The sequence below is a fragment of the Balaenoptera physalus genome (assembly GCF_965194825.1).
Source record: "Balaenoptera physalus genome assembly, chromosome: 5".
In the NCBI taxonomy this organism is placed as follows: domain Eukaryota; kingdom Metazoa; phylum Chordata; class Mammalia; order Artiodactyla; family Balaenopteridae; genus Balaenoptera; species Balaenoptera physalus.
This window is the reverse complement of record NC_138884.1, coordinates 150181714-150199846: the sequence shown is the minus strand read 5'-3', so window position 1 is coordinate 150199846 and position 18133 is coordinate 150181714. Positions and strand designations below refer to the sequence as shown.

The following is an 18133-nucleotide window of genomic DNA, read 5'->3' as shown; positions in this document are numbered from 1 at the left end:
CCACCGCCTGGGCACTGTGCCGCTGGGCTTCCCTCACCCCCAAGCGTCCTGGGCGGAAGAAGGGGAAGGGGAAGGGAAGGAGCGGGGACCCGGGGCTCCTGGACCGGAGCCTCAGCGCACACAGCACCGGGGCCGCGCGCCTGTTCCCAAGCGCGTGGGGGGACCCGGGCGACGCAGGACGGGGCGAGCTTGGCCACGGGACGCCGGGCGGCAGGGAAACTGGGGCCCAAGGCCCGCGCAGGGTCGAGCACCCCGGAGCGCCTCGGTCACGCCGAAGTCCCCACCGAAGGGCGGCGAGGAGGACGGGGCGCGGGCGACGCGGGAGCCTGAGGGACTTGGGCGCGGCCTCCTGCGGTTTATTGATTGAGTAGAGTTCGGCAAAGTGCTTCCCAGCGGGCCGAGCTCGGCCCCGACGCGCGCGGACAGTCGTTTATAAATTTAAAACTCTTCTGTAGCAATTGGCTATATACAGAGTCAGCCTTACAAAAGGGCCGACCGGCGGGCGCCCTCGAGTCCTGGGCGCGGCCTCGGGGGCGCGAGGGCCGCCCGGCCCGGCGTCCCGTCCTGTCCCAAGGCCGTGCTCAGAGGTGCGGCGCGTAGAAGGCGGGCGCGCCGTAGGTCTGCGAGCCCAGCACGAAGGGCGACAGCACCGCCGGGCTCGACAGGAAGGGCAGCTGCGCGGCGCACACCAGGCCGCCGGGGCCGTGCGCCGGGTACCCGGCCGGGCCGTGCATGGCGATCGGTGCGCCCATGGGCGGCGACGGGCTGAGCGGACTGAGGCCACCGGGCAGCCCCGCGCCCGGCCCGGAGCCCGGCCCCGGTCCCCCTCCGCCGCCGGTCGGCGCGCTGGTATCGGCGCCCGGGTTCTGCTTCTTCCACTTGGTGCGGCGGTTCTGGAACCAGATCTTCACCTGCGTCTCGGTGAGGCTCAGCGACAGCGCCAGGTTGAGGCGCTCGCACACCGACAGGTAGCGCGTCGCCTTGAACTTGTTCTCCAGCGCCACGAGCTGCTCGTAGGTGAAGGCGGTGCGCGCGCGCCGCGGCTTCCCGGACTTGGAGTCGGAGCCCGTGCGCTTCCGCTTGGGCTTCGTCGCCGTCGCCGCGCCCTGCTGGGTCGTCCCCGCGCCCCCGGGCGCCGCCGAGGCTCCCGGCGGGCCCGGGGCTCCGGGCGAGTTCCCACGGGGGCCGAGGACAGCGGCCTCATCGACAGCGCCTGGGGGCGCCTCGGCCTCGCCCTGGCAGCCCGACCCGCGGGCCCCGAGGCCACTGCCGCCTCCCCGCGCCTCCGCGCCGCACGCCGCCCCTGCCTCGGGCGCCTCGTCCTCGTCCTCGTCGTCGGGCGCCTCGTCCCCGCTGTCCGCGCTCGGGCTGCGGCCACCGCCGCTGCTGTAGCCGTTGGCCTCGGCCTCGTCCGCCTTGCAGGGGTCGCCGGCGTCTGCGGGCGGGGAGGGAGGACAGCACAGTTAGGACCCGGCGCCCTCCCTTTCGCTCGCTCGCCCCTCCGGCGCCCTGCTCCCCTTAACGAATCCCTTTTCCTGTTTCCGTTGCTTCTCTTCTTGCCTCCCTTTCCCCTTAGCGCATTCGTTTCCCTGCCCTCTTCCTTCCTTTTCTTCTCACCCTCCCGCGCTTTCTCTCTCCGTCCCCTGTGCATTTCTTCTCTCCAGAGGCCCCCCTTCCCGCCATCTCCCGAGCCCCGTGCCTTTGCCCCAGCAGGGCAGGACGGGGCCGCAGGGCTTATGGCAGAGGGACAGATCCCATCGATCCATGGGGCAGATACAAACTTAATTAAACTCATTTTGCGTAATGTACAAACTAGTTAACGGCCATTTAATTTATTTCAGCGTACATTACCCTCCAATTACCACAAGGCTCCAACAGAGCCAGCCAATTACTGGGCATTTAAGAGCGGGCCGGCCAGAGTCCTGGGGTGAGGTTGGAGCCCGCTGTGGGGAGGCGATTTCCGGGGACCAAAAAAGTTGCCCTGGATCCATCCCTACCTCAAGACTTGGGGCCCTAGACCTTGGCCACCCTTGGCCCCTCGGCTGAGACTGCAGCAGGCCCAGGCTGGTTCCGACCAGGAGGGCCTGGCCTGGGCAGTGGGGGTCTAGAGCAGAGCTGAGACCAGCCGGGTTGGGAGTCCCCAGTAGGTCAGGTCTGAGCAGCAGCTCCGGATCCTCCAAGCAGAGGCCCGCGCGGTGGCTGCAATCTGAATCTCAGAAATTTGGAGGAAAGCATCTGTCCTGGTCAGGGCCTGGCAGGGGTGGCGGGGAGGTGAGAGGAGGGGTGTTTCTATGCAGCCCCTGCTCCCACAGGTGGTCATACAACCAGGAGAGAAGCCAGGGCAGGCGCCCAACACCATGTCGCCCAGTCGGCACCAGGCCCCGGTCAGGTTGGCGCGGAGGACTGGAGAATAAAGGACAAATTCAGTCCTGGAAGATTCCTCCAGGGTGACCACAGGGGCTGCTCGGAGGCCGGCAGGGCAGATATCCTGGCCCCCACCCATACCCCTTAGCAGGAGGAGAGACGGTCCCCCAGGTGACCCTGACAGCACTTTGCCATCCAGCTTCTGCTCTGTCCAGGGGTGGGCTGAGGAAGGAGGAACCCTGACCCAGCTCCCTCCCTGAACTACCAAGAAACTGGGCATTCCGACTGGGTTGTCTTCCCCATTTGATGGATGCTCTGAACGGAAACTCCCAGAACCCTGGCCAGGCCGAAAGCCTGAGGGGCTCCCCTCCAGCCTTCCCGCGATTGTTCCCCCTTCATCTCCGCCCAACCGGGAGGAAGCCCAGTGCAGGTGCCGGGAAGCCCCTCGCCTGAAGAGGCCCACCCGAGCCCTGCCGGCCCTGCGTGCCTCTCCCGGCGGGGCAGAGGGCCCGGGAAGTTGGAGGGAGGAAGGGCTGGCGGAGGGGGCACCAAAAGCAATCAGGAGCCGGTCGAATGCAATTCTCGATCAATAGCGGCCCCTAATAAGTGTAATAGGTTTTAATCGAGTAATTATCCGAATTTTGACCCTATAATTTAGATGTTCGGGGGGAGTTTGCAAGGTGCTTGAAAGAGATATGCATGCAGCCGTAATGGGATATCGACCAGGTCGGGGTTGCGGGCCGCCCCATTACCAGCCGCTTTCCGCCGCTAAGCACATTTCCCCTTAACTGTAATCGAAGGAATTTAATTGTTTTTCCAGAGATAACCAGCGTTTTGTCACAATTAGTCTGATTTGTCCAAAAAAAGAAAGAGAGACAGAGAGAGAAAGGGGGGAGAAGGAAGTGAAAGAATAGAGAGAGGGAGGTCTCCGGAGGATGCGGTGGGAGTGGGGAGGTCACGGGCTAGCCGCCGCGCACGACTCCCCTTCCTCTGCCACCTACTGCCCTCCAATGCCGGGGGTGCGCGGTGGCCAAACCTGGGCCGGCCATGCAGCCCGTAGCCCTGGGCCCGGTCCGGGGGAGGCATCCCGGGAGGCACCGGGCGGTGCGGGCCCTGGAGTCCGGGTCGGACGCAGGCGGCGGGCGGGCTGGTGCGGGCCCCGCGCGCTGCGAACTTTCCACCGAGCCTTGGCGCCGGGCCGGCCAGGTTCGCCGAGGGGTCCCGGGAGCGCAAACGCGTAGACGCGGCCCGTCCCTCTACCCCCGCGACCCGGTGCCGGCCGTGCCCTACTCACGCGGCGGCTCAGCTCCGGTACCGGCTCCAGCTCCTCCGGCGGCGGCGAGGGCACGGCGCTCCAGCTCCTCGGAGCGCGGCGGGCGTCCCGGGGCGGCGGGGGCCGGGGCGCACGGGGCGCACGCCGCGGGCGCCACGGGGCCCAGCAGCACACAGCGGCGTCTTCTGCTGTTGAACTTATTGGGGTCCAGGATGTCCAGCACCGAGAAGGAGGTGGGGCGCGGCGGGGGGCCGGGCCGGGCCGCCCCAGCCCCCTCGGGCGCCGCGGGCACCGTGTCGCTGGCGGCGAGCGGCGGGGCTCCGGCCCGCGGGAAGGCGGGCAGCTCAGCGCGCCCGTCCATGGCGTCCCGGGCGGCGGCGGCGGCGGCGGGCGCGGGCGGTGCGGGCCCCGGACCGGGCCCGGGCGGCGGCGGCGGCAGCGCGGGGCCGTCCCCCGTAGCCGCCGGGCCGCTCGCGCTCATGCCGGCCTCCCGCCGCTCCGGCCGCTCGGGCCCCTCCGGCTACTGGGCTCCCATCCCCGGCGGCCCGGGCGCCGCCGCACGGTCTCGCGCCGGCGGCCGCGGCTCGGCTCGCTCCCCGTGCCGCCCCGCGCTCGGCCGGTGCTGCCTGGCGCCGCCTCCGCCGCCGCCTCAGGCGCCCGCCGCGCCCGGCCCGCTCATTTATGGCGGCCCCGCCGGCGGCGCCCACGCGCCCACTCGCCGCACACACGTGCGCCCGCAGGCGGCCGCGGGCTCCGCCGCCCTCGTTAGCGCGTGCGCCTAATTGGCTGCGAACGGTCCCGGGCGGAGGAGGCGGGTCCCGCGCGGGACACACGGACTGCGCCCCGGGCCCGACCGACAGACCCACAGCCCGGAGCCGGAATGCGGTCCGCGAGCGGCTGTCGCGGTTCGCGTCGTGCCGCTGCGCCTCCGCTCGTCCGGAAACGGCGCGCCGGCCTCCTGGGCGGAGGGGGAGGGGACAGCCCCGGCTCTTAAAGAATTGCGGGATTCGTCTGCGGAGGGGCCGCGGAGGCCCCCGGGCGCGCCTTAAGAGTTGGCTGGGGCATCCCGGCGGCCGGCCGGCCTCTCCCCCGCTACCGGCGCTCGGGGCCCTGGCGCCCTGGCGGCTCCCGAGGCTCCGGCGCCCCTCGGCGGCTGGGCGAGGAGTGGGGTCCTCGCGGGCCGACTCCCGGGGTCTTCGCCGCGTCGTCAGCCCCCTCCCAGGTGTTCCGTGGACCTCGGTCCCGCCTCTCTCCGTCGCTCCGCTCGAGGTCTCCTCTCGCGTCTCGGGGCCTCCCTCGCTCAGGGTCTCCGGCCCTCTGTCCCCTCCCGCCCCCGCCCCCGCCCCCTTCGCGTCGTCAAATTAGGGCCTGGCCTCGAGTCCCCTCCGGGGGCGGGGCCGGCGGCCCCCAGGGTCGCTCATTAGACGTGGAATCGAAAATGGGGACGGCTGGAGGGGGGGCCCTCCTGCCCCCGCCCCCCCAAAATGGGGACCGAAAAAATCGTACAGACGGCAGAAGGCCTACACAAAAATCGATAGCCTCAAGGAAGGAGAAACATCGCAGCAAACTCCCCCTTCCCACGCCCGGAGAAATAAGTCCTTCGGTCCGGGTCTTTATGTGTGCACATTTGTCTACAGCGGCGAGGTTTGCACCCCAGGGCCCTGCGGCCCTCGGGGTGGAGGGACCGGCTGGCGTCCGAGGGCGGAACCGCCGCTGCTCCCTCTTCCCTGCGCCCGCCAACGGGCACACCGGCCGACCGCGGGACCCAGGCGGGAGCCGGCGGTAGGAGCGCGCGTGCGAGTGTCTTCAGGGTGTGCGGCTGTGTGTGCGCGCGGGCGTGTGCACGAGCGGTGTGCGCCGCCTCACACTGCGGTCCCCGGAGCCTGCTCTGCGCACAAGGACGGGTCCTTTGCAATTACCGCGGGCAATGATCCTTTGGAAGCAGAAATTAAAAGTTGGGAGAAATAATGGGGGACCGATTGGCTGTAATTTGGGCCAAGCTCGGACATGCTGAGCCTCGAGGAGGCGAGAGGCGGGGGCGGCGGGGGGGGGCAGGCAAGGCCTCCCCTCCCCCAGCCGGTCCCCTCCCCCGCGTGCTGGTCGGTCCCAAGATTCTAATCAGACCCACAACACTGTGTCCTTCCTTGCCAGGACTTGATTATTCTTTATCTTTAAATTATAAATCACCTCTGGGGGAAGGAGGGTGGATAATCTCTCATCACAGAGAGGTAATTATCTCCTTCCCACCCCCACCTTCCTGGAGGGACTCTTAGGCTCTCTCCACCCCTCCCCCAGCAAAGTTTGAATATAGATGTGCACACGCATTCACACGCACTCACACACACACAGTCATTCTCCAGCGCGCGCCACACACGAGCGCAAATCCACTCATGAGCACCCGGGCACACCATGTGGAGCTTGTGGCTCACAAATGCACCCACCAGCTCCGGGCTGGGCTTGGAAGAGGGGCACACAAGGTCCCCTGTCCCCTGAGCTGCTGCCTGATCCCCCGTGAGGCACAGCTACTGGGCACCCTAAGGGGCCAAGTCCCAAGGGCTGGGCCCTGACCTGGCTCTGGGTGGCCGAGTCTGTGTGACACAGTGTCACAAGCCCCTCAAAGGCATGCTCTCACTCCATGCCTGTCCCTCCGCAGGTCACCAGGCGAGGCACAAACGCAGCAGTCCAAACCGCCACACCTTGCTGGGTGGGCAGGGGTCTGCTCTCACCCCCCTTATACGCACACGTGAGGAAGAGAAACGTGAGCTCTCTTGGTCCAACTTTCATTCAACATGAACACAAGCACACGTAAAATGACGTTTTATATAATGTGGATGTAGTATAATGTATGGGGATTACCACTAAAGCATAGTAAGTAGAATACAATATGTTAAGTACGATATGTAATAAGCATAGTGGAATAGTACACTGTAATACACAGCCACACTGCGCTCCTCGCCAAAGCACATGCCCACACTCAGCACAGCAAGGTGCTCTCCCTGCCGAGAGGTGTGGGCTGATCCCGGGCTGAGCGCTACTTGGATGAAAGCACTGTGCCTGTCCTGGAGTTTGGAGGTCCTTCCCTCCCCTTTCTTCCCTGCCCCTAAACATTCTGCTGGGAGCTTGGCAGGCAGGGAATGAATTGCAAAGTCTGCAGTCTGCAGTCTGGAGCAGGGGCAGGGCAGTGGGGTGTGAGGGGGACCTCCAGAGTCACACAGCAGACCTCGGGTCGCTTTCCCATGGGAAGGGGGGTTGCTGTGTACGGACGGGGATCAGGAAGATCGTGGCATCCTCTACTGCCCCACCCCTCTCCCATCTCTAAGGAACAACCTGCCATGGCGATGCACAGCACCCCTCCTCCTCTCCCAGATACCTGGAAACAACCTCCCATCTCCCCAACTTCAACCTAGAGCATCTGGGTCTATAAAGACGTCCTTTTGCTCCTAATCACAATTGATTGTCAATTAGACCGTCATTTGTGCAATCTCTGCCCATCTGCCATATCAGGTTATCTCCAAGCCACCAGCTTCACTTGTGGGGCCCCAGGTGGGCAATGACAGGTGAAATCAGTGCTTAAGTTGGGGATGCCTCCACCCACCCAGCGGGCAGGAAACCCCCCTTCGCTGCTAAGCCCACACACCCTGCACATGGGTCAGGGCCAGATGGGGTCACTGGTGGGCTGGCGGGGGGAGGGTGTCAAGGCAGGAACCGACATGGACAAGGGTAGAAATCTGGGGAGAGACTGGTGATAAAAGGCCTTCAAAGTGGACCCGGGAACATGAGTGAGTGGGGGCTGAGATTATGCAGAAGAGGGGAGGGAGGGGAGGCGTTGGAAGGGGAGGGGAGGGGGAGAGCGGAGCACGCAATCTCTTCAACCCATCGCCAGTATCCTCTCCTCAGCAACGAGTTTTGGGAGGTTTTGGAGCAGGAGGGAGATCGCACCATCTCTGCCGTTATCTCACCATGTGTTTGTGAGCCCCCTCCTCAATTTTTCATCTGTGAATTATGGGGCTTGGATTCCATATGACCTCTAAGGTCCCGTATCCTCCACTCGAAGGTCGAAGGGTGACGAGATTACAGCCTTCATTGTACATGGTGGTGGGGTGAGGGGCCTCCCTTCTCGTCTTGCTCCTGGAAGGGCAGCGGTGCTAGGTGTCCCCAGGGCGCATGGATAAGTAACCCCCAATTTGAATGATGTTTGATTCATGCAAAGCTCACCCCACTCCAGACCGCCCAGGGTCCTCTCAACATCGCTGTGAAATGTGCAGGGCAGGGGTCACCATCCCCTCTACAAATGAATGCTTCGGCTCCCCCAGCCCGCCTGGGTCCCGCGGCCGACGCTGTGCTCTCTGAACGGGCTACTGTCCTGTGCACGTGTGGGAGGGGGCAGAAGGTGGAGGCAGAGCCTGGAGACAGAAGCCCCCATGCTCCCTCCTCTCGCCTCTCCACCCCCAAACGACCCACACAACCGCTTTCTCACCTGGAGTTTGGCAAGTGAAAGGGGAACTTTCTGCTTATTTGTTTCCTCATCTTCTCTAACCTATACCTCTCCTGGGGTCTCCTGACTACTCGAGAAAGGGTACCCCACACTCAGAACACCAGAGAAGGGAGAGAATACGGGCTGCTGCGCTGCAGCTCTGGGGACAAGAGGGCCCCAGCCCCGCGCAGCCCGGGCATCAGGGCGTCTTCAGAACCATGGGCAGCGCGCGCGGAGCCCACGTTCAACACCGCGGACAGCGCCCCAGGCCCCAGGCGCCTTCGCCTCCCGGCACCGTCAACGCGCTGTCAGCAGCCCATTCACCAAGACCAAACCACGACCTACCAAAGGGCAGGGGTTTTCACTGCCTGGGTTTGAATCCGCCTGCTTGTAAGCTGCATGAGTTCAGAGATAAAGAGCATGTAGCGCTGGGCCTGGTTGGAGGCAAGGAATCAGTCAGATACAAAGGTGAGGTTTAAACCCTTCAAACAGGGCTTCCCTGGTGGCGCAGTGGTTAAGAATCTGCCTGCCAGTGCAGGGGACACGGGTTCCAGCCCTGGTCTGGGAGGATCCCACATGCCGCGGAGCAACTAAGCCCGTGCGCCACAACTACTGAGCCTGTGCTCTAGAGCCCGCATGCCACAACTACTGAGCCCGCGTGCCACAACTACTGAACCCGAGTGCCACAGCTGCTGAGGCCCGCGTGCCTAGAGCCCGTGCTCTGCAATAAGAGAAGCCGCCGCAGTGAGAAGCCTGCGCACCACAACGAAGAGTAGCCCCCGCTTGCCCAAGCCTGCGTGCAGCAATGAAGACCCAACGCAGCCAAAAATACAATAAATTTTTAAAAAATCTATAAACCCTTTAAAACAAACAAAAATCAACAACTGGGAGTGATGTCAGGCGGTGGAGGCCCAAGGGTGCTGTGTGTGGAGGGCAGGGGCACCTGGCTTCGGCACCCGGGCTGTAGAGGCAGCGGCCAGCTCCCTCTCCCGGCCTCAGAGGGCACCCTGGCTCCAAAAGGCGTTCCGACCAGAGGGCAGCCCAGGGGTGGGAGTCACCACCTTGCAGACGAGCGAACGGAGGCCGGAGAGGATGGATGATGTGCTCACGATCACTCAGCCGGCACGTGGAGGAGCTTTGATGTGAATGCCGGGCCCTTCTGGCGCCAGCATCTTTAATGTGCACAAACAGGTGCCACAGGGAAGGCAGTTCAGGTGGGGTGCCCGGTGGGGGGGGAGGTCCCTGCCTCTGCAGGCCTTGTCCCTCCTTGTCCCCCTTGTGGCCTCTTTGCGTGTCACTGTCCGTCTCTGAGGGGCAGCAGGGGTGTCCAGGTTTGACCCTGCCCAGCGTGGCCACCTTCCCTCCTGTCCCTCAGGGTCCTGCCAGCACCCAGAGCTCCAAGCTTAGGCATTTTCACCGTCAGTGGTCACTAGAGTTATTTGGGGTTTCTATGGATTTCTTTTCCCCAGGGTAATGCCCCTCTTGTCACCCCTCTGTCTGGAGGTGAATGGTGAGGAGACCCTCCCGAGTGGAGGGTCTGGGGTGCCTTTGGCCCTGGGTATCAGGATCTTCTGCTGGTGACCGCCTCTCCTGCCCCTGCCACAGCCCAGCCCTCCAGTCTATCCCCATCATTCTAAAACACAAATCCAGTCTCACTCCTCCTCTTCCAGAAACTCCTTAAGGCTGCCACGGCCCAGGGCCGACTCTGGGCTCTGCAGCCTGGCATCAAGGCCTTCCTGACTGGGTCCTGTGGGATGTGCTGCCTAGCTCCTAAGTCTGCATCCTGCGTCCAGGGCTCCTGATGAGCCTGGAGGGTCTGGCTGCCGAGTGCCTCTGTTGGCGGTGCCCTTGGCCGTTGTCTACACAGATCCTTCCTACTCACCTTAGCGGCAGCTCCACGTGGAGGGAGGCGCCGTCTTGGGTGCCCATCCAAACCCCGAGCTTCACTCCGTCATGTCTTAACGTGTCGTGGGGACTTTATGTGTTCACTTCTGGCTCTGGCCCCAGACTGTGGGCTCTTGGACATTATGCGTGTGTCTCACTCAACTCCGTGTCCCCCTTCAAAGCAGATGCAGGATGCAAAATGCAAAAGCATGTTTGCACTGATGAGAAGATTGGAAGGAGCAGTGTGGGGGGCGGAGCATGCGGCCCGAAGCTCGCACTCCCACCCCCGTAGCGCTCTGCCCCCCTGGTCTGTCTGTCCTGCCCTAGCCACCTTGGCTCTGTCCTCCACTGACAGTGTGACCTGGCACTGATCAGTTTTCTGCCTGGTGCAGTGGATGCAGGTGGCGCCCCTCCCAGACCCCCAGTTCTAGCTGCTGAGTGTGGTGGGTCAAGCTCACACCATAAGCTGCTTGGGAGAACTGGCCCTGACACGAGGTGCCTGTCCCCGGGGACCACCCTTCCTCCAGGGGCAGGGCTACAGGAGGGCATCCTTGCTCTGTTCTGTCCCTGCCTTTCCTGCACTCCCTCCTGGATTTCTCCTGCCTCAGTGAATCCCCGGCGCCTGAATCGCTGCCGCTGGCTCTGCTCGGGCCTCCCCGGGGATCAGTGGTCAGGAGACAGACCTGGGGAGTCTTTGTACAGGGAGGAATTACCACCCCTGCTGTGCCGAGTGCGTGTACATTTACAGTAATGCGTCTCCCCTACCCCCAGCCCCATGCAACTGGAAAAGCTCCAGTTAAATCAGAAATGTCATCGATTGGATAATTTAGCCCCCAGCTTTCCCTTCCCTTCATTCTCCCTCCCCTCCAAGGCCTTCCAACGGGGAAAGGATGCTTCCCACCTGCTGAGGCTGGGCTTGGCCACGTGACCTGCACGGGCAGGAGTGACCAGGCCTTCAGGGGCCTCTGAGTTTCTGCCCCTTGCAGCTTCCAATCTCTTCCATCAGAACCTGCTCCAGGGCGCTGATGGTGCCTCAGCTGGGAATGGGAATGAAGGTGTGGAGGTTGCCTGAACCCCACCTGATGAATCCGGTGGGGGAGGGGGTGCCAATTGGCAACTGATCCTGGTCTGCCAACAGGAAAGGACCATTGCTGTGGACCACTGAGAGCTTTGGGGCCGCTTGTTACACAGCGGGATTGCAGCAGAACCCTGACTGATACAGTCCACGCAGCAGGGCTGAGAAAACGTGGCCTTGTCAGCACCCACCCACTTGTCTGCTGGGTTCCCGGCTCACGTGGCTCTCCCATCCATTTCTCCCTCTGTGACCAGAACTCCACCTGTCCACCAGCTGGCTCAGCCACCACGGTCACAGTGTGTCCCTCCCGTATGCCCATGCTTCTGCACTCCCCACCACAGGCCTGACAGGGTGAGCGCTAGCTGGGTCTGGAGGCAGCAGAGAGCAAGATGGGCAGGTCTGCCCTCGAGGAGCCTGGGCATTCACCCAGCCACCAGGGAGGGCAGGTGGAGACCACCCACCCGACACCGCCTGAGGGAGGGCGGGTGGGAGGTGAAGGTCAGGGAAGTGAGAAGGTGCCCTTTCTGGCCCAGAGGAGAGTGAGCAGGGAGCTGGGTGGGTGCTGGGAGGAAGGGGTGGGGCGGGTAGGGAGCGTGGAGCTTAGAGACGGTGGGACCCGCGCTTCCAGCGGGGTCTGAGGGTGCGGGGAGGGCGCGAAGGCCGGGTACGTAGGAGGCGCTCAGTAAATGAATGCACAGAAGTCGTAGGCGCCCAGCGGCCCTACCACACTCACCGGGCCTGCGGCCGCGGGTCAGGAGGGCGTAATGAGCTTAATTGAGGTTAATGCCTCCTGCGCGGCTCCCTGATTATTAAATTATTATTATCACACGCATGAATCATAATTAGAAGTTTGAATAAGGCTCCGGGAAGCCTCCGAGCAGCGACTCTGGCGCGCAGGGGCCTCCTGGGGTCCCCGGGGCGGGGTCCGCGGTGGGGAGGGGCGTGTGCACGTGGGGGGCTGTTGGCGGGCGGGCAGGAGGGAAGACTGCGTGCCCAAGAGGAAGTGTCCGCGGGGTGGGGAGCCTTGTCTGCGGGGGTGGGGTGGGCGCGTGTCCGAGGACGGCTGCGCGATCACCCCGGGACGACGTGCGCGCCCCTGGGCCCGCTGCGCCGCAGGACGGGACCGGAGACGCGGGTGGCGGTGGGGGGGATGGGGAGGCTGGGCCCCCGCGGCCCCGCCCTGCGGCTTCCCCACTCGCAGCTGCCCTCCTGGCCGGAAGCCGGCGAGGGGGAGGCTTTGGGGTGACGGGCTGGGAGGAGCTCACGCTTCTCCGTTCCCTCCTCTCCCGAGGCCCCCCTCCCACGTGTGTGACTGCACCTCCCCTCCCCCCTCCACGGTCCCCTCAGGGGTGAGATTCATCCCTCCCCGCTTCTATGTCCGCACCCAGGAGGCCCGCAGTGAGTCGACACGGTTGAGGATGTGTCCCTGTGGTCCACGCACAGGTGCCAGTGTGTCCATTCACACGTGTGACTCTGCGTGTGTGTGTTTGGGTGTCCACGTGTTTGCGTGTGTCCATCCATGTTGCGTGACATGTGCCCAGAGTGGACCTGTGTGTGTGTGTGTGTGTGTGTGTGTGTGTCTGGGTGTATACGTGTGTGTGGTGTGGGTCTGACTCTCCATCTCTGTAACCTGTGTGGGTTTGGGGAGCTCTTTGGGGTGCAGACCAGGCGGAGGCCTCCCTGAGGGGCCCCAGTGGGCTCTCCCTCTCCAGGCCAAGCTGCAGCACGTCTTGTCCGTGTGTTTGATTCTAACCCCTCAGCCCTGTCCTTCAGCCCCTCCCCCTGCACAGCTCAGCCAGGAGAAACCCTGAGAAGATGTGCTAGGGGAGGGTGGGGGGAGCCAGGGGTCCCCAGGGGAAGAGGCAAATCGGTCCTCCCTCCCCTGCCCTGAGAGCGCCCTCCCCCCTCCCTCCCCGCCTCCCTCCCCCGCCCTCTCTCTCCCTCTCTCTCCACTTCTCTATTTATTTTCCTCTGTTGCTGAAACATATTGAAGGGGGAGAAAAAGGAAACATTAAGAGCCACTGTGAGCCGCACAGCGGTTTAACGATTTCAAATGAGCCCCGGCTTGGGTGAGGACCTGACAATTCACCGTCAGGATGGCAGATGACGGCTAAAATTACCCGGAATCAATATTCTCACCGGGTGTCCCGGGCTGATAAGCGCCACCAAGACAATGTTGACTATTAAAGTCGACAGCTTGAGATATTACACTATTAGTTATGCTATTTTTAATAATCTATAATATTTGGGCTATAATTAATTAATTATACGGGTCAGATAATATCTCGGGCTGGAATGAGGTCTGAAGGACCTATTACGGTGGTAATGAGAAAGGAGGAATCTAATCTGGGGACAGGTGCAGGAGGGCCGCGTGCAGGCCGAGGACGCCGCCGCCCGCCGCGCTGGCCTCCCCCGGCTGCCCGGGCCCCGAGCCCAGCCCAACACAGCCGGCTCCCTCGAACCGGGGGTCTGCGGGGTCACGGGCTGTGGGGCTGCCATGAAGCGGGTCTCTGCCTCTGAGCAGCTGGGGGAGAGGGAGGGTCTGCAGGCCCTGCAGGGATGTCCCGGTCCCCGCCCGCCCCCACTGCTTCCCCATCCCTCTGCGAAGTGACGGCCTGGACCAGAGGGTTCCCGGTTCCGCGGTGCTCGGGGCATGACTTGCAGGCCTCACCTCATGCTCGTCCAACCTCTTCCCGACACAGAGAACAAAACCCAAGCCTGCCATCTTGGTCTGGGGGGCCTGCTCCACCTGCCCAGCCCAACCCCTCTCGTCTCCCTTCCTTGGGCTCCCACAGCCCTGCCAGGAGGCCTTCCTGCTGCTGCCGCAGGGCCTTTGCACTGGCTGTTCCCTTGTTCCATCTCCCAACCCCCATCTTCTCGCTGACACTCGTGTCCAGCGGCACCTGCCTGAAGGCCCTGTCTCAGCTGCTCCACCGTGTCTGCCCAGAATGGTGCTTATCTGTGTGCTGGCGGCAGGGAGGAATGACAGGCTCGTGCCGCTGTTCCTGAGTGGAGTGGCCTTCGGCGAGCAAAGCTGTCCTGTGAGCAAAGCCAGGACCCAATGGCCTGGACGAGGGCCGCGTGCAGGTGCATCGCCCACAGGTGTGCTCAGCGACGCTGCTCCTTCCCTGGCCCCTCCCCCCGCGGCAGGAGGCCACCCTGCTCTCCCTGGGATCCTCCCCTAAAACCGTGGTGTCACCTGCTTCTCAGGAGTCGGGCCCCGAGAGGATGGGCTGCCGGAAGGGTGGGGCGGCCCTGGGCCTCAGAGGAGCCCGGGGACCGGACCCTCTGTGGACGCCCTGAGGGGGCAAGGACCTCTGCAGGGCTGTCACCCTTCACGGCTGGTGCCTCCCCTTCCCCGTCAGCCCCCGGGCCTCTGCCCAGCTGGCCCTCTCCTGCCCGCTTCCTCACGGCCGGGCTGCTGCTGTGTGGGGCGGTGGGAGGAGGGCACCGTCTGCAGGGATTTTAAAACACAAATAAAGCCAGCTAGCAGGCTGTCCTCTTCCTGCTGTCACCAGCGCAGTGATTCTAAACAATGTCAGTGATAAATACTCCGACCCAGAAAAAATGATTTGTCGGTCCAAGTTCTAGACAGTAGCTGCGGCAACTGTACAGTTTGTAGGGATGCCTGTAAACCCCCGACTCCGCATTACCCACTTCCGCTTTGTAAGCGTCATCTCACACGAAGCCAGTTAGGAATCCAGGGTCTCCAGGCCCCGGACCGGCCAGGCGTGAGCACCGCGTTCCTTCAGGCCACGCCTGTCTCCACCCTTGTGTTCTACCCGTGACCACGTGTGAACAGCAGGCCACAGATAAAAAGCCACAGAGACGGAGACGCAGGACGTGGTGACCTCACTGTGTCGTTCTAGGCGCCATCCCCACGGCTCCCGGAGCGGACCCCACGGCGCCCTCCGGCGCCCCGTGATGTCCTGCCCCGGATCCCGGAGCAGGGAAAGGACGTTAGTGGGAGAAAGTTGATGAAACCATCTGGGTTTTCCTTAATAGGTTCCCAGCCCTGCTGTCTCCAGGGACAGGCATGCAGTGGGCGGCAGGGAGGTGCTGAGACCTGAGGGTGAGTAGGAGGAAATCAGAGCTCTTTGCCCTACTTTGCAACTCTTCTTTGGACCTAAAATTATTCCCAGATTAACAGTTTACTAAATATGGTAATATGATCTAAAGGTACCAACGCATTACCTTTTCCTTTTTTGCATGGCAGTATTAAATTGGCTAATTTCTTACTGATGATATAAAAATTCAATAAAAGAAAATTCTCACCATCGGCACCTCCTGTCTGTTGGTTGCTTCGTTTCCCGATGATTGCTGGGCGGGGCTATGTCCACGTGCTCCTGGTCGCAAATATTGGGCTGGCCAAAAACTTCGTTCGGGTTTTTCTGTGGCATCTTAATGCGCTTTCTGGCCCACCCAGTACCAGAGGCGGAGCCCGGTGCTGCCTCTTCGAGCCCCCGGGCAGACGCCCCTGTTGTGCCCCCCGGGACTCGTCCCCGCACCGATGGCACAGGTGAGCGTTGGGGTCCCCTCCCGCCTCTAGGGAGCAGGCGGCACAGCCGGGCCTGCCAGGTGGAGGCCAGCGGGGACGAAGGGCCCGGAGCGATGGTTTGGGGGCCACGGCTCCCAGCTGAAGAAGGGGGCCCCGTGGCCCCCTGCTGACCCGGCCCGGCCGTGCCGCGTTCTTCTCTGACTGTACAGGGGACGTGTACTGACGACAGTGCAGAGAAGCCGAAACGTCTCCAGATCCCACAGCACAGCCGTGGCCCCGCTTGCATCTCGCCTGCTTCTCTCTTATCCTGTTTTCTGCTTTTTGGAAGCACACACGTTGGTGCTGTGTGTCCAGCTGTGGCAGCCGCTCTTCTACCCCACATTACGTCACAAGCCAGGACGGCGCCACCTGCAGCCACTGCCGGGCCCACTCCATCCCAAGGCCAGAGTTCATCATCACTGGGTCGCCGCGGGGTGTTCTGTGCGCGGTGGTGGGGGCCCTGGTTTAGGTGTGATCCCCTCTGTAAGAGGAAACAGGCACGAGCTGCTGGGTTAAAGGGAAGGAACTGGACGATGCCTCCAGCAAGGCCCCGCTTGGCCGGAGCTCCCAGGCTCGACGTGGGCAGATCTGCTGTCTTGCTGTGATTTTTGTTCTGCGGACGCTGGTGAGGACACTGGTCCTGTGTTCGTCTTTCATGAACTGCCTTTTGCCCTTTTTCTATTTGTTCAGCTGTTGGGGTTATTGTGTTGTAATAGATTTTTAAAAATTCTTTATTATAAAATATTTCAAACACACGCAGAAAAACAGAGAAGAGTACAATCAACTCCCTTGTACTGTCACTCAGATTCAACAATTATCGACGTTTTGTCCCTGTGACTTCATCCATTCACAGCCACACTTTTCTTTCTGGAATATTTTAAAGTGTATCAGATATCAAGTCCCTTCACCTGTAAATATTTCAGGCAAGAAAAACAAGCCAAAACAGGGTATCCAGATTGGGAAGGAAAAATGAAACTACCCCACGTACAGATGACACCATTACCCACACAGAAAATCCCAAGGACTGACTTCCCGGGACTCAGAAGCTAGGAGGCTCAGAGGATATGACCCCAAAAAGTCAATCACATTTCTATCTACTAGCAATCGACCACTGGAAACTGAAATTTAAAAAATTTACAATAGCTGTGGGCTTAGGAGTTCCTTCCTATTCCTAGTTTTCTGAGTTTTTATCATGAACGGATGTTGCATTTTATCAAATGCTTTTCTGCATCTACTGATGTGATCATGTGGTTTCTTTGGTCTGTTCCTGTGGTCAATGGTGATAATTGGTGTTGCAATGTTGAACCAGTGTTGCATTCTTGGGATAAACCCCACTTGGTCATAACGTTTTTGTTCTTTTTATATGCTGCTAGATTCGACTTGCTAGTATTTTGCTGAAGATTTTTGCATGGTTGTTCATGAGAGGTATTGTTCTGTAGCTTCTTATCTGGTTCTGTCTCTGTCCGCTGTTGGAGTTGGGATAATGCTGGCCTCATAAAATGGGAAAGTGTTATCTCTTCTATTTTCTCAAAGAGATTAGGTAGAATTGGGGTTACTTTTATCTTTAGATATTGTGTAGAATTTGCCAGTGAAACTATCTGGGTTTGGAGTTTTCTCTTTTGAAAGGTCATTAACTATGGATTCAATTGCTTTAGTAGATAGAGGGATATTCAGGTTATTAGTTCTTGGGTAAGTTTTGATAGTTTGTGGATTTCAAGAAATTGGTCCATTCATTGAAACTGTTGAATCTGTGTGTGGAGTTATCCCTAATCGTCCTTTTAATGTCTGTGGGCTCCGTAGTGATGGCTGTCTTTTACCCCTCTTATTGGTAGTTTGTATCTTCTCTCTCTCTTTTTCTTTTTTTCCTTTTCAGTCTAGCTAAAGATTAGTCAATTTAATTGACTTTTCCAAAGAACCAATTATTGATTTCATTGATTTTATCTAAAGTTTCTCTGTTTTTAATGTCAATGATCTGGGCTTCATCTTTATTATTTCCTTTCTTCTGGTTGCTTTGGGTTTCTTTTGCTCTTATTTTTCTTGTTCTATAAGAGGGAAGCTTAGATCATTGATGCAGTCTTCCTTCTTTTCCAATACAAACACTTAATACTATAAATTTTCCTCTAAGCACTGCTTTAACTGCAATCCACAAGTAATTTTGATATTTAAAATTTTTCATTTTCATTTAGTTCAAAAATGTTTTCTAAAAAAAAAAAAATGTTTTCTAATTTCCCCTGAGATTTCTTCTCTGATCCATGAATTATTTAGAAGTTTGTTAACCACTAAGCATCTGGGGTTTTAAAGATATCTTACTGTTATTGATATCTAGTTTAATTCCATTAGTGGTCAAGAACATATTTTTATGTAAGTTGAATTCTTTCAAATCTCTTAGGTTGGTTTCATAGCCCAGGATGTGGTCTCTCTGGAGAGTGTTCCATGTGCATTTAAAAAGAATATGTATTCTGATGTCGCTGGATGGAGTGTTGTTCTATAATGTCATTTAGGAACATTGGTTGATCGTGTTGTTCA

At 60.3% G+C, this 18133-nt stretch overlaps 1 protein-coding gene across 1 annotated transcript; it reads right to left on the bottom strand.

Moving 5' to 3' along the window:
* Positions 1-445: 445 nt before the first annotated feature.
* On the bottom strand, positions 446-4118 carry NKX1-1 (NK1 homeobox 1; the record flags this gene model as incomplete). Its single annotated transcript, XM_082462408.1, has 2 exons — positions 446-1435; positions 3659-4118. The coding sequence occupies 2 exons, from the start codon at positions 4116-4118 to the stop codon at positions 582-584; spliced, it is 1314 nt and encodes a 437-aa protein (XP_082318534.1). The 3' UTR covers positions 446-581.
* Positions 4119-18133: the final 14015 nt, after the last annotated feature.